The following is a 25,935-nucleotide window of genomic DNA, read 5'->3' on the forward strand; positions in this document are numbered from 1 at the left end:
TGAGGGTATTGTGGAATCAGCATGTTGCTGGTTCTGAGGGACATGCTGGTTCGGTTGAGATGGGAACCAATTGTACCTGGGGTTGTAATGAGGATAGGGTCTAGTGGGGAACTGGTGTTTGTATGGAACAACCAGGGTAATTCCTAATGACCTAGCAGTCACCTTATCCTTTATTTTCTTAAGTGCATCATCAGTGGTTGATGAGAAAATACTATTTCTCTCAAAGGGTAGGTCCTCAATCCTTAATCTATGGTGTGGAGCTAATGCAATGGTTCTAAGCCACACATGCCTCCAAAGCACGATGTCATAGCTCGTGCAGAGCAATCCCCAGTGTGTCTTGTGAGAATTTCTTGCTTTGAGAGCAAAGGGCTTCTCCTTGGAAAATTTTTTGTGAGACACTTTTTCTCATCAGAGATGAGACTTAAATAAGGACCAATCTTGTCCCACCTGGCCATAATGGCTTCATAATTGCCAATACATAAATTTAGGGTTGATGAGGCATAAACTTTTCTCCCCAAAATATCAAGCTTTCTGCCCTCTTTATCTGTGGGGGCAGAATTACCAGCGGAAGACCCTTGCTTTGTAGGGTTTCTGAAACAATAGAATTTGAAGGAGAGTGGTTGAACAGGAACCCAGCCCTGTCTTGCTTGGTCTTATAGAGGTTATCTAACTTCCTTGAGGTTGCTGGTGCGGATGCCGCCATAGACCAAACTTCGTTTGTAGCATCTATCATCCCCTGCATGATGAAAAACGCCACCAGGCCCGTTGCCTCGGAGTGGAGAACATTGAAGACTGGATCTGACGAAGTCGGAGCGGAACAAATAACTTCAGTTTCCAGTGACCTTGCCATTGACTAGCTGTTCAGAGTAGAGGCGAAGGTCTTCAGTGGGAGACACAGCAGAGTCCTCCATGATACACTCGGAAGGGGATGGCTCGGATGCCAAGTTGGAACTGGAGTTGGAACCGTCGTCAGAATGCATTGGTGGATCAAGTGTTGGTTCTGCAGACGCAGTGTCTTCAGGAACCATAGGAGGAACCAAGAGAGGTCTTGTCTTTGTGACTGAAGGGTGAGGTTCCAGAGGGTAGTAGTCATCGTGCAGATAGTAGTGAAGTGCGTTTAGAGACCCGGAGAGCCTTCCATGCTGTAGGCATAATAATGGTAAGGAGACTCATAGGGGTATGGATCTCATGGACATCTGTGATTTCTAACAACCTCTGGACAACTCTCGGTGTCAGTTGGAACCAAGGAAACTGCTTCCTTCTATGCAGGTTGCATTGGGGAAAGTGGTAATGGAGATAACAGCACTCCCAGGTCTGAGAGATCTGGAATCCTGCCTTTTGAATGGCAGGAACCAAGGTTGACTGACATCTTGGGATCAGAGAGGGCATTCTTGGAGCCGCAGGCAGGCTGAATGCCATGGAGGCAGATGGAGCCAAAGCTGAGGACCGTTTTTTCTTTTGTAGTTTCAGAGCCGGGTGCTTTTCAGCATGCTTCGAGTTTAGCTTGGCCTTTTTCAACAGTGGCTTGGATGAAGACTGAGATGGGCCAGAATACTTATGAACCGACTAGTTCATATTGTCAGCACTTTGAGCCAAAGTAGAAGGAACTGACTGGTTCTTATTATCAGCACTTGGAGCCAAAGTAATAGGTACCAAGGAGGCCCGTTCTGGGCACTGAGGTCCTTTTTTTGCAGCTTTCATCAGTTCATAATGGGACTGATGACTCCCATAATCAGTTCATGGCTGAATCCATAATGCCACTTTTAGGCGCAATGCCTGTTCATGTCGGGCCTTCAGTGCAAATTGCTTGCACACGCAACAACTCTCGATATTGTATGCCTCTCCTAGGCACATTAAGCATTTCTTGTGCTCATCGGATTGGGCCATCTTGGATCCACACTTAAGATACTTCTTGAAGAGTACCTTCAAAATCATCTTTTTCTTCTCATTTTCTTCTGTCTTGAATTTCAGCACATCCTTCTTCAGCAGCAGCTAAAGAACTGAGGGAGAGATTTGCTCGCCCCGCCTTTTATAGCCGTGCCCACTCAAAAAGTGCGCAAAAAGGCCAGGCGAGTGTCCTGTGCCTTCCACAGCTGGCCTGTGCATGCTCAGTTCCCATGTGTGCCTGCACAGAAGACACAACAATTCTTCCTTCTCAGTGGCTGTGTTGACACCTGACATGGGATGGAAATTTTCAGATGGTCAGGGCATCTTACAGTGATTGGGAAAATCCTGTAAAATTCAACTTAGTACAGCAATAACAGTCGTAGAGCTTGTGTCTATATCTCCTATTGCTGTGTGTAGAAACCATTGTAAGTACACTCTCTGGATTGGTCTTGTTAGCAGAAAGGGACTTCATCTTGATTGTTAGCTTTGTGCTTTAAAAATGGTGGGCATTTTTAGGGTGCCATCTACCCTTCTGTCTGTGAAGATTTTTTTTCAGAGTCAAGGTTTAATCCTCTTTATTGGTATAATATGGACTAGAAAAAAATCAGAGCCTCCAGCATAATGTAGTATAATGTAAGGAAAGAGAATCTAGTTCTGAACCTAGGTTCCACCTTTTGTCTTCCAACAAGTTGAAGACTAGGCCTCTGAATAAAGTTATGGTTTGTCTTCATTTTTTAATGTTGGTGGCAATAGTTTTATGGGATGTTTCAAGATTTTTGTGGCAGCTCACCTCGGCAAGAGATTCAGGAAGCAAGGTTGGGAAGCATGGCGCCACAGACTGCAGCAGAGGTGGACCTCCAGGAGAGGCTGCAGGAGCCTGGGCTCAGGCAAAAGCCGTGGGGGCTGAACAGCATGAGCACGCCCTACACGGCCAATCCAGAAGGGCACAGGGATGGGTGAGGAGAAGCACCGGGACACCGTTGAGGGGGTGGGATCCAGACGGAGAGGCGGAAGGTCAGAGCGTCCTACCTCTGAGGCCTGGGGAAAATCAAAGTTTTATTTTGTTGTACTTTGTGCATTTGTTTAGCTATCATTAGTGCTGCATATGAAATAGACATGCAATGGTTAGAACAGTTGGGCAACATGGTAAATTAAGTTTTGGGTGCAAATAACAAGTAGTGATTGTAGATTGAATAAAACAGGTTTTGCTCTATAGCTGTTTCAAGAATGGAGGGGATATTTTGGTGTCAGTATGTAATATAGAGATATAGTAAAGTACCTGTTGCATGTTGCCTTTTTTTGAGCACTACATATTCATTGTCTCACACTTCGCATGCATTGTAATGTGTAAAGAGTGTAATTATGACGGAAGCCACTCACGGGCAGAGGGGTGACTTGCTTCTATCACCATGGTGACGTGATAAATTACATTGATACTGATCTTCTCTGGATTGTCAGCACCCTCTAAAATAAATTCAGTTTTGTCTCTCTGGCCCTCACGGGTGTTTAAGCAAAAATGAACTTTCCCTGTATGCCACTGCTGTACATTAGCAAGGCTGACTAGGAGGAAAGGGTAGTCAGCTGAAGCTACAGCTCTGATATACCAAGTTGTTGAGCTATGATCAAAGGTATGACTAATGAAAGCAAGCATGCATGAAATGGAGAAGGTTATGTAAATCAGATTGCTTAAATTTATTGGATGTAAAGAAATGGGGTGGCAGGGACAGGGAAAGTAGGCTATGGATAGCATGTCAAGTGGCTGAAGAACATGAAGTACCCTTGAGACAGCAGCCTCTCACATTTAGTCACTAGGGACTTCAGATGTAGCCAGTGATGCATAGAGGTGAAAATGGGGGCATTCGAGAGAGGAAAGTATTTGAAATGCAGTGAGGCAGTAAGAACAAGCTCCCCTCTGATGGAGAATCCATTTATCTTCACCTGGAGGACAAGATCAACTAGAGTGGGGGCAAGTGTGGCCTCCTTACTGTTACTTCCATGATTACTTTTCTTTCCTATTCTGTCCTTCGTATCAAATGAAGTAGCCACCTTTCCTCTGATCTGAATGTATCATAGATTTGAATCCAGAAGGGTTTATCCAGATAACCAGATAAATGCTTGCATCAGTTGCAGTTTTCCCAATAGAACAAGTTTATTTATTTCATTTATAACCCATATTCTGTTGCTGTATAGAGGCAGCAGTAGTCCTGTGACAAGAGACCAGCACGGTTGTGTGTTCCAGGAGGAGAAGACAGTGTACAGCTGCATGAGAGACCTTTACGGTTTGGAATGACATAAGTGAATGCTAGGCTTAATTTCTCTGTTTCTACAGTGCCTGTTCCTATGTTGGACTTTTGTCTTCCTGCAGGGCTGTAATGTTATGGAAGATCAGGACCTCCGGGAGATTGGTATTAGTGACGCACAGCACCGCAGAAAACTTCTCCAGGCAGCACGTTCTCTTCCTAAGGTCAATATGATAAACGTTTTCCACAAAGGGACACAGTACAGCCAAGTAGTTTTAGGATATCTTGCTGTCCTGGATTGTGGATGGATTGTGAATTTTATAAGAGAAGCAAATTATTCCTTTCTGCTGTAATCCTTGGGGGATCCATAGTAAAAAATCAGAGGTATTCTTTTTAGTCATTTAAGCAGAAGTCAGAGTAAAGTATCAAGGCTGAGTACTGGATCAGTTGTAGTGATGTATAAATACAAAATAAGGTTCTCCAGCTTTTGAGCAAACTATAAATTTTATGGCTGAAAGATGACAACTAGAGTAGGCCCAAACTCTGGCAACAGGTTTGTTGACTGGTTTGTCCTAAGATAAAAGCTAGCAGTAGACTGGCTATAGGAGTATACTGACTAGACTAGCCGTAGCGGAGGTTATGTTGTAGCTCAGTAGTAAAGTGCATACTTTCAGTTCCTCCTGGCATCTCCAGTTAAAAAGTTCTTATGTAGCAAGCTTTCAGGAAGACCTTTCTGTGGATGAGAAGCTGGAGAGTTATCAAAATAGACACTATGGTCCCAGATGACTAATGGTCAGATGCAACAAGGCACCTTGTTCACACCTTTAAGCTGCAAGATACATAGTTTAGCCAAAAGTGTTTCCAGCAGATTTAAGAAACTTGATTTGTATTCAGCACTTTGTCATTTTGTAAAGCAAAATATTATGCACTTAAGTCCTATCAGGAAGTTAAAAATTATTTTGGGGTGAAAGGCAATATAAAAAAGGGTCTGCTTCTTAAACCCAGAAGCATTAAGATGCAATCTTATCTAATAATAATTACTAAGCACAAACAATACAGTTTTATGCATAATATCTCAGATTAGGTTCCTGGTTGTGGGCTGTATATTTAATGAGCCAATAGAAGGTACGTCAGCTTGCTAGATTTGACCAGTGTATTTCAGTCCTCCTCTGATCAATATATCACATTCAGAATTTGAATCTATTGACATGTGAGAACATTTAGCCATACATGGATCTGTTGACATCTGAGAACACTTAGCTGTATAGGGTCTTAATGGCCTTCAGACCAGCATGGGAGCTCTCACACAATCGTGACAGAACCCTGGCAACCTTCCCCCCAACCCTGGAGATGCCAGGGTGATTTGGAGAGGGAGAAACTGTGCAGGGGGGAGGTACTTTGAAGATAGGAAAAACTTGGGAGACAGTTTGGAGCAGAAAAGCAGCAGCAAGTTAAGGAACCCTATGCCACCTCTTTTATGATTCAAACTGCTATTCCTAAAGCAGCTATTCCTAAGCAGCTATTCCTTGGAGGGCGGGTGCTGCTAGGATTAGGTTATGTGTTTGCTTATAACTTGCTAATAATCCCTGTGTCTCATTTCTGCAATGGACTTCATAGTTCTTCACAGGGATTTGTAGAGTTTCTGTAAAAACTTACTAATGTTAATTGCTTCAACCATCTGGAGTTCCATTATTGAGTTAACATTTTCATCAGTTCTTGAAATCTGAAATCTCATATAACTGAGGCTTTTCTGTCTTGCATTTTCTGCAGGTAAAATCTCTGGGCAGTGATGGGACTCAGCCTTCTGTTCCTGCTTGGCTTGATTCCCTGGGACTGCAGGATTATATTCAGTCATTTCTGTCAAGTGGCTACAGCTCTATAGACTCTGTGAAAAACCTCTGGGAGCTAGAACTAGTCAATGTGAGCATTCAACATGTTTAACTCCAGTTAACATCAACATTCAGATATGTCGTGTAATGAACAGTATTTGTTCTACTGAACTCTTTCACAAATTGATATTGAGGAGTTACAACACAGAACACATTCAGTTTTTTAAAAATGCTTTCACCTTCCTTGTAGGTGCTTAAAGTAATTCTTCTTGGTCATCGTAAGCGTATAATAGCCTCCCTGGCAGATAGGCCATATGAGGAGCCTCCACAAAAACCACCACGGTTCTCTCAGCTAAGGGTGAGTCATAGTTTATATTTGTGACCACTTGCCTGGTAATTCTTCATAGAACACTGGGGCTAACAGAAATTCTGTTTTCTGTCATTCTTGCTTTTTTCCCATCCTTCCAACAGCAGTAGCGAAACCTTGTCAGGAGGGAACTTTTGGAAATGCTTTAAATATATTAATTGAGAACTCAGGTGCTGCATAGCATCTCCATTTGGGCATAAATTGAAAATGAAAAATTTGTACTTATTTATATATTTAATTAATTTGATTTCTGTTCTGCTCTCCTTGCAAGTGGGCTCAGAGGGTACCGTAACATTTTAAAATGTACAATAAATACAATAAAATTATGTAACAATATAAACATTAATAACACAAAAAATGCACATCTTGCCCCACCGCCTCAGCCTAATAACCCACGGGGCAGGGTGGCCAGTTACAGATGGTTACAGAACCCGAGGGGGGGGCATATACTCCCCCCCCCATGGTAAGAGGCTGATCCAATACCCTAGGTGGCCTGCCCGCCTCAACCTCCATATGCCTGGTGGAACATCTCTGTCTTGCAGGCCCAGCAGAAAGATAGTAAATCTCGCTGGGCCCGGGTTGCCACAAACAGAAAGTTCCACCAGGTTGAGGCCAGGACCAAGAAAGCCCTTGCCCTGGTTGAGGCAAAGCGAACCTCCCTAGGGCCAGGGACCGCCAGTAGATGTTTATCTGCCGAATGGAGCAGTCTCCGGGGAACATATGGTGAAAGGTGGTCCTGCACGTATTCTGGTCCCAGTTCGCTAAGGGCTTTAAAAGTTAAAGCCAAAACCTTGAACCTGATCCAGAATTCTACTGGGAGCCAGAACAGCTGGCGCAAAACTAGTGTTATATGTGACCGGAACAGAGTCCCAGTCAAAATATGTGCTGCTGCATTCTGAACTTCTGGATCAGACCCATGGGCAGCCCAGCATAGAGCGAATTTCAGTATTCCAGCCTGGAGGTGACCATTGCATGGACCACCATAGCTAGATCGTGGGCTGAGCGGTGAGGAGCAAGTTGCCTAATCTGATGAAGATAGAAGAACACAGATTTGGCAACTGCCATGACCTGGGGCTTCATTGACCAAGAGACATCCAGGATCACACCCAAACTCCTCACCACTGGCATAAGCATCACTAGCGTCCCATCAAGGGATGGGAGCTAGATATCAGAACCTGTCAGCCCACAGCCCAGATAAAGAACCTCCATCTTCATGGGATTCAGTTTCAGTCTTCTTTGTTTCAACCAGCCAGTCACAGCCTCCAAATCCCTGGCCAGCTTTTCTAGAGCAAAGTCTGGCTGGCCGGCCATCAACAGATAGAGTTGGCTGTCATTGGCATCCTCATGACAACCCAATCCAAAGCCCTGGCCAGCTTTTCTGGAGCAAAGTCTGGCTGGCCGGCCATCAACAGATAGAGTTGGCTGTCATTGGCATCCTCATGACAACCCAATCCAAAGCCCTGGCCAGCTTTTCTGGAGCAAAGTCTGGCTGTCCGGCCATCAACAGATAGAGTTGGCTGTCATTGGCATACTCATGACAACCCAATCCAAAGCTCCACACCAACTGGGCGATGAGACGCATGTAGATGTTAAATAACATCGGGGAGAATATCATCCCAGAGGGACACCACACATTAAGGGGTGGTGAGGTGATAACTGGTCCCCCAGCGCAGCCCTCTGTCCCCAACCATGGAGAAAAGAGACGAGCCACTGCAAGGCAGCCCCCCGAATCCCCACGTTGGCGAGGCAGTGAGTCAACAGATCGTAGTCAACTGTATCAAACGCTGCCGTGAGATCTTGCAACACTAGCAGCGTCGACCCACCTCTATCCAGATGTCTGCAGAGGTCATCTGTGAGGGCGACCAGTATCGTCTCCATCCCATGGCCAAGGCAGAAGCCGGACTGGAAGGGGTCCAGGACAGAGGAATCCTTCAGGAACACCTGCAGCTGTTCCACCACCGCCCACTCAGTCACCCAGAAATGGGAGGTTCAAGACTGGGCAGTAACTGGACAGGTCGGCAAGGTCCAAAGATGTATTTTTCAGAAGGGGCCGCACCACTGCTTCCTTTAATGCTCCTGGAAAAATCCCTGAGCTTAAGGAGAGATTAACAATGGTCTCCAGAGAAACTCGAAGCTCATCAGCGCTGGCTTTACGCAGCCATGAAGGGCAGGGGTCCAAGAGGCAGGTAGTGGGCGTCACTGCCCGCAGGGTCCTGTCAACCTCGTCCTGGGAGAGCAGACTAAAATGATCTAACATTGGTCCAGAAGACACCCAAGGGGTCTCCAGTTCCCTTACTGTATCAACCGTGGCCGGCAGGTTGCAGCAGAGAGACATGATTTTGCCCGCGAAATAGCTCCCAAAAGCGGCATAGCTAAGTTTCAAATTAGCAATTTGACAGTCTCCCTGTGAGAGGGAGACCAAAGACCGAACAATTTTAAATAATTGTGCTGGGCATGAGCTTGCAGACGCAATGGATGCTGCCTAAAATTCCCTTTTCAGTGCCTTCACTGCCACCTCATAGGCTTTCATAAACGTCCTATAAGATGTTCTTGCTTTCACCACATAAGGCACTATTTAGAAGAAAAATATTACATAAAGATAAGTGGCTAACATATTATGATTTATGTAGTTTTTCACAAGGGGAGATAAAAATGTACTCGAGAGGAACTGAAAGAGAAAGTATTGTCGAAGGCTTTCACGGCCGGAGAACGATGGTTGTTGTGGGTTTTCCGGGCTGTATTGCCGTGGTCTTGGCATTGTAGTTCCTGACGTTTCGCCAGCAGCTGTGGCTGGCATCTTCAGAGGTGTAGCACCAAAAGACAGAGATCTCTCAGTGTCACCTCTGAGAGACACTGAGAAATCTCTGTCTTTTGGTGCTACACCTCTGAAGATGCCAGCCACAGCTGCTGGCGAAACGTCAGGAACTACAATGCCAAGACCATGGCAATAGAGCCCGGAAAACCCACAACAACCATGAAAGAGAAAGGTCTGGATTGTCAGAGGTTTGCATATATGCAATTAGAAAGGTTTAAAAATGACCTCAAAATGTATGGCATGGAAGAAATAACTAGTACTTTTGAAAAAGAGTTATGTACAAAAGAAGATTACTTAATATCTAGAATGTACAAATTTGTGTTAAAAATAGAACTGGAAGAAGAACAAGTGAATGGGCTAAAAACTTTGGATATAATATCCATATGGAGCAATGGGAGAAAATGTGGAAGTATGGTCTAAAATTTACATTATGTTATAATTTGAAAGAGAATTTTTATAAAATGATGTACAGGTGGTACATGACCCCACAAAAATTAGCTAAGATGTTTAATGGGGTGTCAAATAAATGTTGGAAATGCCAAAAAAATGAGGGTTCCTTCTACCATATGTGGTAGACCTGCCCTATTGCTAAAAAGTATTGGAAACAAATATACCTAACAATGCAAAAAATGTTAAAGAGTAACTTACAATTAAACGACTTCTCACTTACAATCATGAATCGGCTAGCAGAGTCACCAGCACAGGTACCAGGCCCTGCAACAGACCCAGATGTCAGCTCTGCCCTTATATCTACCCAGGGAATACAATTACAGGACCCAATGGCATCAACTACACTGTCTCTGGCTCTTACAGCTACTCATCCTCCAATGCAATATATGCCCTCATGTGCCAACAATGTCCATCTGCTCTGTACATTGGACAAACCAGCCAACCTCTACGCAAAAGAATAAATGGACACAAATCTGACATTAGAAATGGCAACATCCAGAAACCAGCGGGAGAACACTTCAATCTACCAGGACATTCCATCAAAGACTTAAAGGTCACTGTAGTTCAACAGAAACCTTTCAAAAACAAAATCCAAGGGGAAGCTGCTGAATTGGAATTCATATGTAAATTTAACTCCGGCTGAGACTGAATAGGGACTATGAATGGTTATCTCATTATCAGAAGTAACTGATTTCCTTAACAGAAGCAAACTGATCTCCATATCAGAAGCAGCTGTTTGCATCTACTCCTTCCTCCCCTCTCCTTCTCTATATCTGACCAGTTTCTTCTTGCCCTCCATGCATCTGACGAAGAGAACTGTGATTCTCGAAAGCTTATGCTACAATAAAGTTGGTTAATCTTAAAAGTGCTACTGGACTCTTTTTGATTTTACAATTAAAGCCAGAGATGTGCCTATTGAGCTTAGTGGATACTTCAATAGAAAGTGAATTTGGAATTTTGATCAGATTTATGACAATGGCTGCAAGAATAGTTTACGCACAGTATTGGAAATTGAATAAATTTCCAACAGTAGATGACAGGCTAGTGGAAAAGTTGGAGATTGCGGAAATGGCAAAATTAATGGAGTTGTTGAGGGATAAAACGACAGCCAACTTTGTGAAGATCTGGAAATCTTTCACGGATTTTCTGTATGTAAAAGAGAAGTCAAAGCTAATGATTTGCGGATTTGAAAATTAGACTTGTAAGGCAGGCAATAAATAATATGCTGAAATATGGAAAAAATGCAGATATCTTCGCAGTAAAGTTGAAGTTATATATTTAGTAAAGATATGAGCGTTACGGAAGAGTTATTGATTAAGTAATGAGTTTGAAGAAATTCTGTAAAATGTACAAAATGGTATATCTCCCTCTATGTTTTCATGGCTATCAATTATAAACATATCCAACAAAAAATCAGTTGTATTTAAAGTATCCATATATTTCTAGTGCCAGGATTTGATGTCCCAGACGTCCTCACCACTGAGCCAGAGCGACTCCTGCACAGGGAGGTCTGCAGATCTGCTGCTGCCTTTAGGGGATACTGGAAAAAAGAGACAAGAGAGTAGCCGAGATACTGCCTCTTACCCTAGAGCTGACAGAATCAAGACGCAGGTCAGAGAAGTACTGCTTTCTGAAATGTTTTATTCTTGCCTTTTTAATGTTATTAGCTTCTCAACAAAATTCTATATTAGCCTGTAAGATGTAGCAGGAAGTGTTTAAAAATCATCAATACTTTATTGTGGTGGTTGAGGGTTATGGTTGGTAGAACTGTAAAAGAACTGTATTCACATTTGTAAAACATTTTGAGAAATTCTTAAGGAATTTACAGATAACCCAACTCTAACTGAAGCTGTCACTTCTGTTCTCAGGAGGAATGTCGTGAACCCAAACTTACACTCAGACCCCCAAGTCTGGCTGCTCCTTATGCCCCAGTCCAACACTGGCAGCACCAGCCAGAGAAGCTTATATTTGAGTCCTGTGGGTATGAAGCCAATGTAAGTATATTCTAGTTCATACATCTGAATATATGATTTTGGCTTTGACTGCCATCTACACAAGAGCTGTGTTTAGTTACTGCTTGAGGCAGCAGCTGCAGATAGCATTGCAAAGATATTTGAATATTAATTCTTCAGGAGTGTTTCAGAGGCAGAAAGTGTTGTCCTGCAATAGTGGCAATGTTTTCTTCATGCACTTTTGGAATGTTATGTACAAGTAATGGCATTCATTATTGCTATTGCTTCTCTGTTCTAATTAGTATCTTGGATCCATGTTAATCAAGGATCTTCGTGGGACAGAATCTACACAGGATGCCTGTGCAAAAATGAGGGTAGGTATGCACTGTGTAAAAGCATGTGTGTGTATTACGTGCCATCAAGTCACCCCGACCTATGGTGACCCGATGAATGAAAGACCTCCAAAACATGCTATCATTAACAGACTTGCTCAGATCTTGCAAACTGGAGGACGTGGCTACTTTTATTGAGTTAAGCCATCTTATTTTAGGTCTTCCTCTTTTCCTACTGCCTTCCATTTTTCTTAGCATTATTGAGTTTTCCAGAGACTCTTGTCTTCTCATGATGTGACCAAAGTATGATAGCCTCAGTTTTGTCATTTTAGCTTCTAGGGAGAATTCAGGCTTGATTTGATCTAGTACCCACTTATTTGTCTTTTTGACCATCCATGGTATCCACAAAACTCCTCCAGCACTATATTTCAAATGAATCAATTTTCTTCCTTTCAGCTTTCTTCACAGCTTTCTTCACAGCTTCTCCAACTTTCACATCCATACATCGTAATGGGGAATACCATTGTTTGGATTATCTTGATTCCCAGAGAGACATCTTTATCTAGCTCCCTCACAGCTGCTCTTCCAAGTCTTAATCTTCTGATTTCCTTGTTGCAGTCTCCCTGTTGGTTGGTGATTGAGCCAAGGAATAGAAAATCTTGGACAATTTCAATTTCCTCATTGTCAGCTTTAAAATTGTGTAACTCCTCAGTAGTCACTACTTTTGTCTTCTTGATGTTCTGATGTAATCCTGCTTTGGCACTTTCTCCTTTAACCTTCATCAGTAGTTGTTTCAAGTCTTCACTATTTTCTGCTAGTAACATGGTGTCACCTGCATATCTCAAATTGTTAATGTTCCTTCCACCAATTTTTACTCCAGCTTTCCTTATGATATGCTCTGCATAGAGGTTGAACAGGGAGGGAGATAATATGCATCCTTGTCTGACACCCTTGCCAATTGTAAACCATTCTGTTTCCCCATATTGTCCTAACAGTAGCCTCTTGTCCACAGTGGAAGTTGCACATCGAAACAATCAGATGTTGTGGCATTCCAATTTCTTTTAACACTATCCATAGTTTTTCATGATCCACACAATCAAAAGCTTTGCTGTAATCTATAAAACACATGCTGGTTTTCTTCTGAAATTCCCTGATGAGTTCCATTAGCCCCATTAATTTGTGATGAGATCTTTAATTCCTCTTCCTTTCCTGAATCCAGTTTGAACATCTGGCATTTCTCATTCCATATATGGTAAGAGTCTTTGCTGTAGAATTTGCTTGCATGGGAAATTAACATGATAGTCCAATAGTTGCTGTACTCATTGGCATCCCCTTTTTTGGAATTGGAATGTAGACTAAGCATTTCCAGTATGTTGGCCATTGTTTTGCCTCCATATTTGTTGACAGATTTTTGTTGAGATTTTGATGGACTCCAGTTCTGTAGCTTAAAATAGCTCTATTGGTATTCCATCTACTGCAGGTGCTTTGTTTCTCCCAATTGCTTTGAGTGCAGCTTTTACTTCACTTTCACTATGATTTCTGGTCCTTCATCAAAGGACTCTTCTTCAAAAATATCTCATCCTTCCATCTCTTCTATATATTTCTTCAGTGTACGGTTTCCAGATACTGTATTTTCCATGGCTTGAATTTCCCTTTGATTTCCTAGATTTTGTGGAACAGATTTCTTGTGCTTCCTTTTTTGTTGTTCTCTTCTATTTCTTTGCCCTGATTATTATAATAGTTTTTTGTCTCTGCATGTTAATCACTGAAAAACAGCATTTAGAATTCTGACTCTATTTCCATCACCTTTTACTTTTGCTTCCCGTCTGTCTCTAGCAATTTTAAGAGTTTCCTCAGTCATCCATTTAGGCTTCTCCTTTCTTTTGCCTACAGGAATAGTCTTTGCACATTCTTCCTTGTTAATATATCTGATTTCAGCCCATAGTTCTTCTGGTTCATGATCGATTAAACTTAGTATTACAAATCTATTCCTTACATGGACAGTCTGTGACACTGAGAGATCTCTGTCTTTTGGTGCTACACCTCTGAAGATGCCTGCCACAGCTGCTGGCGAAACGTCAGGAACTACAATGCCAAGACCACGGCTATACAGCCTGGAAAATCCACAACAACCATCATTCTCCAGCCGTGAAAGCCTTCGACAATATATCGTTCCATTTCTAGTTTTACTATTTCTAGCTTACCTGGCTGCATACTTCTCATGTTCCATGTTCCTGTTGTGTGTGGATATGAATAGATGCAAAAGGAACATCCAGCTTTGGACATTCCTTTTGCATCTATTCATATCCGCAACTGGATGTCCTTTCAGCTTTAATGCAGTCCCATCATTTAGAATAGCGGTATTGCCATCTGACCTGGGGGGTCTTGTCTTCCAACACTATATCTTTTTTCATTTTGGATTGTCTCATCATAGCTGAAATCTGTCTTGAAAAGCAAATTGTATATTGAATGACTGCAAATTTGGAGGTTTTGTTCCACATTCCAGACTAGGGGTGTGCACCCAAAAAAACTCAGGTTTCCCACTTTGGGAAACCCCCTCCCATCAAGTGAAGAAAGCAGCGAGGCATTTGAAAGCCACCCTTTTCTTGCTGCTTGAAACCTGAAGCACACATCCCTAGTTCAGACTGCAGCCAGGCTGCAGTTTCTCAGTTTCATGATTGTTTTCAAGATTTACAGAGCAATCCTAAGCAGAGTTACACCAGTCTAAGCCCATTGAAATCAATGGGCTTAGACTGGTGTAACTTTGCTTAGGATTGCACTGTTAAAATAGTTGCCAAGAATGAAAGTGCAAGTTTCATTTTGGCTTTGTAATAAAATTTGCTGGTTTTCCTTTATGTACAAAAACTTATTTCAGAATATCCCAGTTATAAATACCTTGCAAAGAACCTGAAGTCATTGGTCCCAAAAGAGCCTGATATGAGAGATTTGTAAAATCTGCCCCCAAAGGGGAAATTATTCCATCTATGCCTACTAATGAATGATTTTTTTCTTTTAAAAGAAATCAACAGAGCATATGAAGAAGATTCCAACTATAATATTATCCATCACTTATAAAGGAGTGAAGTTCATAGATGCATCTAATAAGGTGAGAGAACCTTGAGGTCATGTTAAACATCTCTTTTCTTAAGTGACAAGCAATAGTGACAGTGGGTCAGGTAGTAATTTTCCCCAGGCTAGTTGGGCTAGAGATCCCGATGGTGTTTTGTCATCTTCTGAGCATGGCAAAAAATCCTGCATAAACTTACCTATCAGTCTATTATATCAATTAGAGTACATATATAAAGTATTTTAATCTCAATTCACAAAACATTTTAAATTCACAGTACAGCTTTTTAGTATACAAAAAATTGTCTTTCAGGTACTTAAACCCATAATTGGAGTGCTAATTCATAGAAGTGCTACAAGACAACAGGCCCTGTAACATTCACTAAATACAATACATAAAGTGCTTGGCTAAAGTGCTAATAAATATATATGTTATTGCACACCCCTTATAAAGTGCAAATACAAACTTAGCACTACAAAAAGGGTCATAGGCAGTATGTATCCAAATGCGGAAAGAGTCCAAGAAGTATTTACTCCAACAGAGACCACTGGAAGTGGCTGTGACAAGTTCCAAAATGTTGATTATTGTCCTCTGACCGGTTGTCTAGATCATATTTAATCCCATTTCAAATTCCATCTTCCTCAAAGAGTACACAGTCAAAACTTTCATTCAAAACAATATTTATCGTAAACCAATTAGCACCTTCATGTAGTAACATCCACTGACCCTGGAGGTCCCTTCCAACCCTATGATTCTATGAAATAGCTGGTAATTGATCTCTTTTGCAACTTTTCATACTCTGTCAGTGGAAAAAATGGAAAAACTTGTCACTGTAGAGATTTCTTGCATCAACTATCTAGGCAATGTGGTGGATCCAGCCATCCTCCAAGTACCCTTCCTCCAATTTATGGCTTTCCTCTAACTGAAGTCACTTAAATTGGAGGAAGCCTCCTCAGGCTCGAGGAAAACTTCAAACTTTGCTCAGTGTAGGATAGGAGTAGGATCCACTCTAGTACCTGTAATATATTTTGATACTGTTAGTAGAAAATACATCATATTCTGAACCAAAGTCTAAGTTATGTATCTTACCAATATAAACATTTGGTAGATGGAGTCTGAAGCGTACTTCCAGACTTAGCATTCTATGTTGTGTAGCCTTATATTCTCACTAGCAACAGAGCCCATTTTTTTTTAAAGGGCCCTAGAAAATCCAGGAATGCTGGCCCTCCCACCGTGGCGCTCTCTGGAGGGACGGGACAGCTCATTTGGCCATCCCGCTGCTGTGGCGCCCTCTGGAGTGATAGTCTGCTTGCCCCGCCATCTCATGGTGGCGGCGCCCTCCAGAGCAATGGGCCAGCTCTCATGGCCCTCCTGCTGCTGCGGCACCCTCCAGAGGGACTGCTTGGCTTGCCTGGCCATCCCACAGCGGCAGCACCCTGCGGAGTGATGGGCTGGGTCACCTAGCTGTCCCACGGCAGCGACGTTCTCCAGAGCGACGAACTGGCTCACCTGGCGATCCCACGGTGGCGGTGCCCTCTGGAGGCCGTATTGGCCATGATGCACTTTTTATCCTGGTGCTCCTACACAGGAGCACCAGGATAAGAAGTGTGTTGTTGATGATATGGCTTGCCTTTTATGAAGAAAGATGTGTCTTGGTCCTGATGGTATGTTAAATTATGTGAATACTATATGTAGGTAATCTGAAATTATAATTCTGATGTTTCTTGTAACTGAAGGAATTTTATATTGTGTTTGAAACTTGTGCTAAGTAAGCTGAACAGAATATTGTCTGGAAGGCTTTTTATATGCAGTTTCATGGAAGTGCCCCTGCTGAGTTTAAAGGCACCAGAAGCAAACATTTCTAATGGGATAGGATGAGTCAGTAGGGATAAAATTGGTATGTTACATATTCAGGTATTGAGAATGCCATGAATATCAGTATTCCTGATACTCAGTCCCTCATACCAGTTCTGTAGTAGGATCTGGGTTTTTTGGAGGGGATTCGAAAATTAACCATGTACATTATTCTCTATAGGGAATCTTTCAAGGGGGTGCTGGAAGGGCTGTTCTTTATGCAGATTACACCAAGATTGCAATGGAATGAGGTCTACTTGGCCTCTAAGGACTGCCAAATTTTCCAGTAAATTGAGTCAGAGAGTCCAGTTCTACAGGCCCCGGAACAAGATGCCCTCAGCTACTCTCCCGTTGTTTCCTGTGGAGCAAAAAAATCCAGTGCTTTCTCCAGGGCAAAGAAGCTTTAGCCATACATATAAGAGCAACCCCTGACCAAAAGCCTCCCAATGCTAGAAGAACCAACAAAGCCCAACAGAACCATAATCAAGCCAGAGAATCCCAGGAGAATCAGTGCTGAACCAAAGAATCCCAGCAGAGCCAGCCTGGCAGCAGAATAGAAGTAAGGCACAGACAGACGAGATCAGACCAGAGTAGTCAAAAGCATACATTCCAAAACATATCACACTGCAGCTGCAGCCAAGAGGCCAACTTGTGTGCTATAAAGAATTGCTGTGATTGGACAACCAGTTGAGCTCCCCATAATGTGTGATGCCAGTTGCCTGTGAGAGCCCCTTCCCCTCCATCCTTTTGCCTGGAGAACCTGCAAAAAGAGAAGGACAAGCTGTTGTGCCTTTAAAAAGGCAGTCCCAATTATCTCTGAATAGTTCCAGGATTAATCAGCATAGGAATATTGGTATATCTAAACATTCAAGCTATGATAGCTGAAATACTGATAAGATTTGGGGGGGGGGGGGTGTATATTTTTGGACCAGATAATACTGAATCACACAGCCCTATTAGCCAGTATATAACCTTCACTTTGGAAGACTCAAGATGACCTACTCTGGCATTGCCTCTTTGTAAGGTTTGGCGCAAGTTCCACACTATTGAATCCTAGCTTTTACATTCTTAAATAGGAGATAATTAAATGCAGGGTTAATGTACTTCTCTTGTTTGCATATTTCAAGAGCATAATGGACAGACCACCTGAACAAGAAGCCAGCAATTCTTGCTGAAAGAAAATAGTTCTATTAGGACTCCTAATTCTAGCAACTCTCATGTGCTCTTACCTCTTAAGCAGTCACTATAATGCAACTCAAGGGCCACCCTTTGAAAATCATGACTAGGATGGGGCTACCTCATAGATATTTAACTGCCTCCCTACTCAGAATTTATATAATGGCCTTATCTCTTCAGCCACAATTAGGCATTGGATTAACATCCATGTCCTGGTTGCACTTGCAACCGGGGCACTTACATATATCTCAACTGACATATCAGAGGTGGAGTGGCAATGAAAGACAGAGGCAGATGATGTGCGGAGAATTTCTGCTACCGTTCTGTGACCATCACCTACGAATTAGTGAGCCACTACTTTTTCATTGTCTAGTGCAGAGTATCCTTGTGATACACAATTTAGAAGGCACCCCTGCCATTTACAACCACAATAATAAGTATGCTTACATACTGTTCTTCTGGACAGATTAATGTCCACTCAGAGAGGTGGACAAAGTCAGTGTTATTATTAGCCCCACAATACAGTTAGGGAGCTGGGCTGAGAGACTTACCCAGGGCCACCTACTGAGCTCATGGCAGTGATGGGATTTGAACCAGCAGAGTGCTTATTCACAACCCAGCTACTTAACCACTGTGCTACCGCTACTAGAATGGCAAGCAGACAGCAATCTGTGTTGTAAATTATTTTGAAATTCTGAGCAAAAAGAGCTGTTCGTTTATATCTGGCAGAATGTAATTGCTGAGCATGAAATCAGGAACATTTCGTGCGCTGCCCAGGACCCAGAAGATCTCTGTACATTTGCCTATATCACCAAGGACTTGCAAACCAGCCACCACTACTGCCATGTCTTCAGTACAATTGATGTAGTAAGTAATATAGAAGAATACAGAAGTCTTGATAATTTGCTTTATAAATAATCTTGTATTTCAGCTTTCTAAAAATCATCTGCAGATAATTTGGCTGAAGTGTAAAGCTCTGGGAATGGAGGTCATTGTCTTCCAAATGACTGAGTTCAAAGATTTAAGAAACAAACCTGTTCTCCTTAAAGGCAGTTTACATGCTACATCTCCACCAGTAATGTCCCCATTTTCAATGTTAAAAAAATTAATACACATTCATTTGTTTGTTTGTTTTTGTTTAAAACATTTTTAAAATTTATATTTTATTCAATAATTTTTCAGTTTTACAGTAAACAAATAAACAGATTTTAAATGTTTGAATATATAATTCTTTTCTTCTTAACATTAATATAGTAATGTCAACAAAGTATTCTATATTTACAGACTATTTACAGATGTGCAGCTATACAATATTCTAAGAAAAAAATCAAAGATATGCCAGCCTTTGATAATATTCCATTCTTGGGGATGTTTGGTTTATGGATTCATTATTAGTTAGATATTCCCACCAGGTCAACTTAAATTCCTGTTTTCATTTTGCTTTGAGGTGGGTTTCTTGTAGCACCAATATATCAGGGCGTTGCTTTAAAACCATTGTTGAAATTCTTTTATTTTTAACTAAATTGTTCAGTCCCCTACAACTGAGTGCGGAGCCGAACGCTGGGAGACACCACCCGCTTAAAATTGCTTCCAGTTGTGATTAAGTGGAAGAAACGCGCCATAGATAAATCCAATGGACTTTGCTCAGCACTACATTTTTCTGGTATCATCTCATTGGACTGTTTGGAAAACTTGTATTATCGGTTTATATTATCGAGGTCCTTGTACTTGAATGTATTTAAGGTATTTTTTTGTCTGAAAAGGGACGGGGGGGGGGGTTAAACCCCATAGATATTTGTTGAAAGTTGATAGATACTTGATATAGAATACAGGCAGCAAAATAAACTGGACGAATAAATATTGTAAAATAATAAATTTAAAAAAGGGCTAATTTTCTTGAGATTTCCTTGGACTCAAAGCCCCTTTGGTTATTTAGTTCCTCATAGGAGATCTCCCCCTACAGGCACCGTTTCCCTACAACTGAGTGACAAAACTTTAAGAGACATACCAAAAAAAGTAAAAAAGTTGCTAACTTGTATATCCACATTATTGCTGCTGCTATAATTGTATATTGAGGTGACTTTATCTTAACAGGCCTAGTTTTTGTTAAGTATTCAGCTGCCCTAGTCAAACAACCTGGCTTTCTTTCCATAAGTGGACTAGCCTTACTTTCCGTCCAGTCTGTTGACAGTTTGCCAGGTGAATATTGGCTGGAAGGAGATTTAGTTAAGGAGAGCAAGAAGTTGAGATAGAAGTAGAAGTAACAGCATAAACCAAGCATTATATTCAGGCTATCTTTCAAACCTCCTTCTAAAACAGGTAACTCACCAGAGTATAAACTCCTTAAAATAAAGTAAAATTAAGTGAAATAAAATTTAACAACCAGCTATAGGGCCCAGTATCTGAGGGTTACCATTTGTCTAGGAGGTTCAGAGGTCCTCAGATTTCCTTCCCACCTCCCACCCCAGCCTTAATGCATTACAAACCAAAATGGAATTAATTTTTTTCCCTACTCAGAGGGTTGAAGAAAATAAAACTTAAATGCTGTGTCTATCTTACAGACTCATTATTTCCCTGCTCAGAGGGTTAGAGAAAACTAAACTTAAATGCTGCATCTATCTTGCAGACTCTTTGGACTAATAATTTAAAATTCTCTTTGCACTCTTCAAGTGTCTTTCTTAATGGGGATCCTGCTGCACTTCTTTGGTGAAGTTTGGTCCTTCCAGTCTGCTTTTCTTGGGAGTTAGTTCTAAGCGGGGATTCAGTTGCAGTCCTTTGAGCATTTGGAAACCGCTGCCTAAGTCAGTGGCTTGGTAAGTCTAACCCTGGTGGAATACAACGAGTCTTGTAGAAGCTGCCCAACAATATCTAATACTGGCTTCCAAAAGTTTGGAAACAATTGGCTTTAACTCTCTTCTTTTAGTAAGAGTCTCTGTGGACAGGTCCTGATAAACAAAGATCCTTTTATCCTGAAAGGAGAGAGAGCCTCTAATTCTTGCAGCTTTCATAATTTTCTCCTTTACTCTACAGTCCATAATCTTCACAACTATATCTCTTTGCTTTTTTAGGTTTGAGTTCCTCGCATATCCCAGTCTATAAGCCTTTGTTATAGTGGGGGCAATTCCCTTTTCCTGCTTCAATTCTTGAGCAAGCCAAGCTGCTAGGAATGCTGTGAGGTCGGTGGTGCCTTCCTCGTTTTCATCAAAGCCTCTTAGCTTGATGTTATTTATTCTTAATTTATTGTCAAGATCGATTAATTTGTTTTCAAGCCCCTCCTCTTTGTTTTGTATTTCATATATCTCCTCTTGTAGAGCAATTCCCAATTCCATTGCAGTATCAGCATTCTGTGCCACCTGGCGCAATGAGTCTTTAATCTCTTAGTTGCTCTGTAACAGGCTTAAGAAGACCTTCAATTCTTGATTCAATTTTTTCTTCCTAAGTTCACTTTCTAAGGCTTGTATTTCTTCCATTTCGTCTAGGTTTTTTGCAGAGGCCATTTTGTCTTGCATCTGTTTTTTTCTTGCTGCATCTTCTATTGCTTCTGCAGTCTCCAAAAATGCTTTCATGGAGGGATTAGTCAGACCAGAGGGCTTCCCTTTGCCTCCCCCAACTCTATCCATCTTTATTTTAGAAGGCTCACCACTTAAAATGCTTTAAATTGGTCTAAGGTGGGAGATGGGGCTTAGAAAAAGGAATTCAAGCGTCTGTTATGTTTGCGTGATACTCCTCCCCCCCTCCCCATTTAAAACATTTATGTTCCATCTTTCCATTCAAATAGGGTCCCCAAGGCAGCAAATAATATCTATTTAAAAAAATCTAAAGCATTAAAAAAATTAAAAGTATTATATATAAACACAATAAAAACATATAAACACACACAGAACCAGTGAGATGGGCCAATAAGAGTTTACTGGGGCTGCAATGAATGAAACAAATTCTTCACCCGCTGGTGGAAGACTATGACAGAGGGAGATGTGAATCTCCTTGGGGAGGGAGTTCCAAAGTTTCAGCACCACAACTGAGAAGGCCCTTTCCCAGGTTGCCACTCATCTATCTAGCCTCAGATGGCAGGGGCACTTAAAGCAAGCCTGTGAAGATGATCATAGTAGATGGGCAGGTTCAGATGGGAGAAGTGGTCCTTAAGGCATACTAGTCCTAACTTAGTTATACAGGGCTTTAAAAGCCAATACCAGCACCCTGAATTGGGCCCAGAAGCAAAATGGGAGCTAGTGTAAATGGAAGAATACTACAGTGATATAGTTCCTACAACCCACTCCAGTCAACACTCTGTCTGCAATATTCTGTGCCTGATGCAGCTTCTGTATAGTGAGGCAGCCCCTCATAGATCATACTGCAGTAATCTAATCTAGTTGTTAGCAAGGCATGCACCACAGTGGCAAGATCTTTCCTGCCCAAGAGGGCTGCAGCTGGCTCACTGCAGCTGGCTCACCAGCCTGAGCTGGTGAAAAGTGCCCCTGGCCACTGCTGCCACTTTTTTATCCAACAGAAGGACTGGGTCCATTTGGACCCCAAAGCTATGAACTTGCTCATTTAGAGGGAGTGCAACCCCATTCAGAACATTCCTGGGTCAAACCTTCACCCCACCAGTAGCATCTGTTTTGTTGGGATTAACTTTCAGCTTGTTAGCCCTCATCCATCCCCAAACTGCCTCCAGGCATGTGTTCACAGTTTCTACACCCTCCTTGGGATCTTCTGGAAGTGTGAGATAGAGCTGAATGTCATTTGCAATTGGTAGCAATTCAGGCCAAGTCTCTAGTGACCTTTCCCAGTGGCTTTACAGTGGCAGCCAGATTGTTGACTGGTATAGGTCATAGGCTATATCACTCTAGTCTTCCATCTACACTGGCTCCCAATTACTTCTCTGCCCAATTCTAGACCCAATTTGGTGTGGTAGTTAAAAGCAGCAGAACTCTAATCTTGAGAATCAGATTTGAGTCCCCACTCCTCTGCTTGAAGCCAGTTGGGTGACCTTCAGTCAGTCACAGCTCTCTCAGAGATCTCTCAGCCCCAGCCACCTCACATGGTGATTGTTGTGAGAATAATAATAACACATGTATTGTCGAAGGCTTTCACGGCCGGAGAACGATGGTTGTTGTGGGTTTTCCGGGCTGTATTGCCATGGTCTTGGCATTGTAGTTCCTGACGTTTCGCCAGCAGCTGTGGCCGGCGTCTTCAGAGGTGTAGCACCAAAAGACAGAGATCACTGTCAGTGGTGACACTGAGAGATCTCTGTCTTTTGGTGCTACACCTCTGAAGATGCCAGCCACAGCTGCTGGCAAAACGTCAGGAATTACAATGCCAATACCACGGCAATACAGCCCGGAAAACCCACAACAACCATCAATAATAACACACTTTAAAACTGCTCTGAGTGTGGCATTAAGTTGTCCTGAAGGGCAGTATATAAATCGAAAGTTGTTGTTGTTGGATACCATGATCTATGGCATCAAAGCTGCTGAGAGGTCTAGGAGAATTAACAGGGTCACAGTCCTCCTTGTCCATCTGCTGATGCATGTCATCCACCAGGGCAACCAAGGTTGTTTCAATCCCATGACTAGGCCTGTAACCAAATAGGAAGAGATCCAAACAATTTGTTTCATTCAGGAATCCCTGGTGCTGGCCTATCACCACTCAATCATCTTGCTCAAGAATGGTACATTTGAGACTGAACAGTAGTTAGTCAACTCTCCTGGGTCCTGAGTAGGTTTCTTTAGAAGTGGATTCTCCCTACATTTTGGTCATACAAGTTGTATTCCTTTTTTTTTTTTTTAACAATCTTAGCCATGTTAATTCTATCATTTGGCTTACAACTGGAAGTAGATGTCAGCTAGTTAATACCACACTGCTTATATTCCCTTACCTAATTAACTTATATATACTTTAATTTTTAAAATCCACAACGCCTGTTCTGCACTGTCTTGAAATGGAGACTTTAGAGAAGAGTGTGTAAATTTTAATCATCATGTTGAAATTTTCAAGAGAACTTTTCATAGAACAGCCGGGCAAATTGCATGCAATTGGAAAACAATTATCTCCTTCTCATCCAAGTGCTGAACACAAATCATAGCTCAGCTGTGCAAAAGTGCTCAGAAGCTAATTAATGAGGTTTCCATTATTGAAGTATCCCATAGAGGCCAGGGAAGCTCCCAATGGAATCTCTGAACTTATCTGACCTAGCTTGGGGAACATCCCTGCCCTATATATGTCCCCCACTAGTCCATGTTACTAGTGATATCTCAGCTTTATTTATAGTTACAAAGGAGATGAACTTAAAAGTATATAAAAGACTGCCTAAGTGTCAGTTCTGTCAGTTTGGGAGTTTCAGACAAGGTTAAGGGGATTGATAGTTTCCCTACTCCCTGCCCTTGAAAAGTTTCAGCTCCAAAACTGTTATAGTCCATTTTATATTCAATCAGGTCTTTAAATAAATATCTCACCCATGTGAGTCAGTTTGGTGTAGTGGTTAAGAGAGCAGGACTCTAATCTGGAGAGCTGGGTTTGATTCCCCACTCCTCCACTTGAAGCCAGCTGGGTGACCTTGGGCTAGTCACAGCTCTCTGGAGCTCTCTCAGCCCCACCCACCTCACAGGGTGTTTTGTTGTGGGGATAATAATGGCATACTTTGTAAACCGCTCTGAGTGGGCATTAAGTTGTCCTGTTGTTGTTATTATTATGTGTCAAAGCATTGCATTTTCATGCAGAACAAAATCAAATCAACTGCAAGTATATTGTTAACCAACTATGATGTTACCATTGATTTTGATTTATTATGGAGTCATCTTGGTGCACTGTATCTGTTTCTAGTATTTCATGGCAAAGGTTGTATATTGCTGAATGATTTCTATTGCATACAAAAATTTCTTTATAGAAGTGCATACTTCATCAGATTAGAATCGCAATCCTCAAACCTATTTAATAATGACAATATTTGAACTGAATAAAATAAAAATTGTTGCATGTCTTCAATATTTTTCTATCCTGAATTATACAGGGGTGGGGTTTAAAAACATCTCCACACTGTTAATAAACTCAACAGTGTGTTTAAATTTCAGCAGGTTTTTATTCATTGGGAAATACTTGAGCCACTCTGTTCCTTAATTGTTAATTTTTTAAAATGGTAAGTAAAGGAAAGTAATGATCATATACCCCCGTATTCTGAGTACCAGACAGATCAGCATGCCTGCAGAGTTGACTAGTAGCTGAGTGCCTTTTCATCTACTGCAGCAGTCCCCAATTCTTTTGAGCCTGTGAGCACTTCTGGAATTATGACAGAGGAAAACACTTGGCGGACCCCAGAAAAGGTGTCAGCAGGCACTGTGGCATGCACAGGCACCGCATGGGGTGGGGGCTGATCTAATAAATGTGTCAGGATCTAATATGTTCTGTGGTTCCTTGGTCAGAGTTATGCCATGTTTAATACTGTAGTCATTAGCCTTTCCCTCCCTCCAGGTCCAGGTGTTATTTTGACTGCGCTTTCCATGGGAGAGAATACTCTTATCTGTTTCTACAGCCAAAGACCTTGACGGGCCGAGCCTTCCCACAGCAAAGTTCTCATCGCTATGGAAGATGTGGGGGAGGCTGGGAGTGAAGGATTAGATGTACCACATGTTACGCTTTCTTTTTTCATTCTCGACAATGACTGTGTTCAGCCAAGATCCTTTCTAGGGCTTGGAATATGGATACTTGTGTCAGAGCCTAGTCTTTCAATAAACCTTTTGAAACCAAGAAACTGTGCTTCTTGCAGAAGGGGGAGACGAACTCTAGATAACAGGGATTCCATAGTCTGACATTTTGTCGAGAATCCACTTTTACTCCCCCGACCCCTCACCCAGGGATGATGGATACCAACGGGTACCTGACTGATCCGTCTATGCCTGCACAGGAGGGTGCCGGGACTACATAACTGCCTGCCGGTGGTACCGGGCAGGACCGAGCGACTCTTGAG

At 42.0% G+C, this 25,935-nt stretch overlaps 1 protein-coding gene across 3 annotated transcripts in view; it reads left to right on the forward strand.

Moving 5' to 3' along the window:
- ANKS1A (ankyrin repeat and sterile alpha motif domain containing 1A) overlaps positions 1 to 25,935 on the forward strand; it is a 196,130-nt gene that overhangs the window by 155,892 nt on the left and 14,303 nt on the right. For all 3 annotated transcript variants that reach the window (XM_054979581.1, XM_054979582.1, XM_054979583.1), the window contains 8 exons: positions 4,253 to 4,351; positions 5,898 to 6,047; positions 6,207 to 6,314; positions 11,035 to 11,199; positions 11,457 to 11,582; positions 11,843 to 11,914; positions 14,892 to 14,978; positions 18,699 to 18,836. In XM_054979581.1, coding sequence (XP_054835556.1) covers positions 4,253 to 4,351; positions 5,898 to 6,047; positions 6,207 to 6,314; positions 11,035 to 11,199; positions 11,457 to 11,582; positions 11,843 to 11,914; positions 14,892 to 14,978; positions 18,699 to 18,836 — 945 coding nt within the window. The remainder of the gene's footprint in view (positions 1 to 4,252; positions 4,352 to 5,897; positions 6,048 to 6,206; positions 6,315 to 11,034; positions 11,200 to 11,456; positions 11,583 to 11,842; positions 11,915 to 14,891; positions 14,979 to 18,698; positions 18,837 to 25,935) is intronic.

The sequence above is a fragment of the Eublepharis macularius genome, chromosome 5 (genome assembly GCF_028583425.1).
Source record: "Eublepharis macularius isolate TG4126 chromosome 5, MPM_Emac_v1.0, whole genome shotgun sequence".
NCBI classification, from domain to species: domain Eukaryota; kingdom Metazoa; phylum Chordata; class Lepidosauria; order Squamata; family Eublepharidae; genus Eublepharis; species Eublepharis macularius.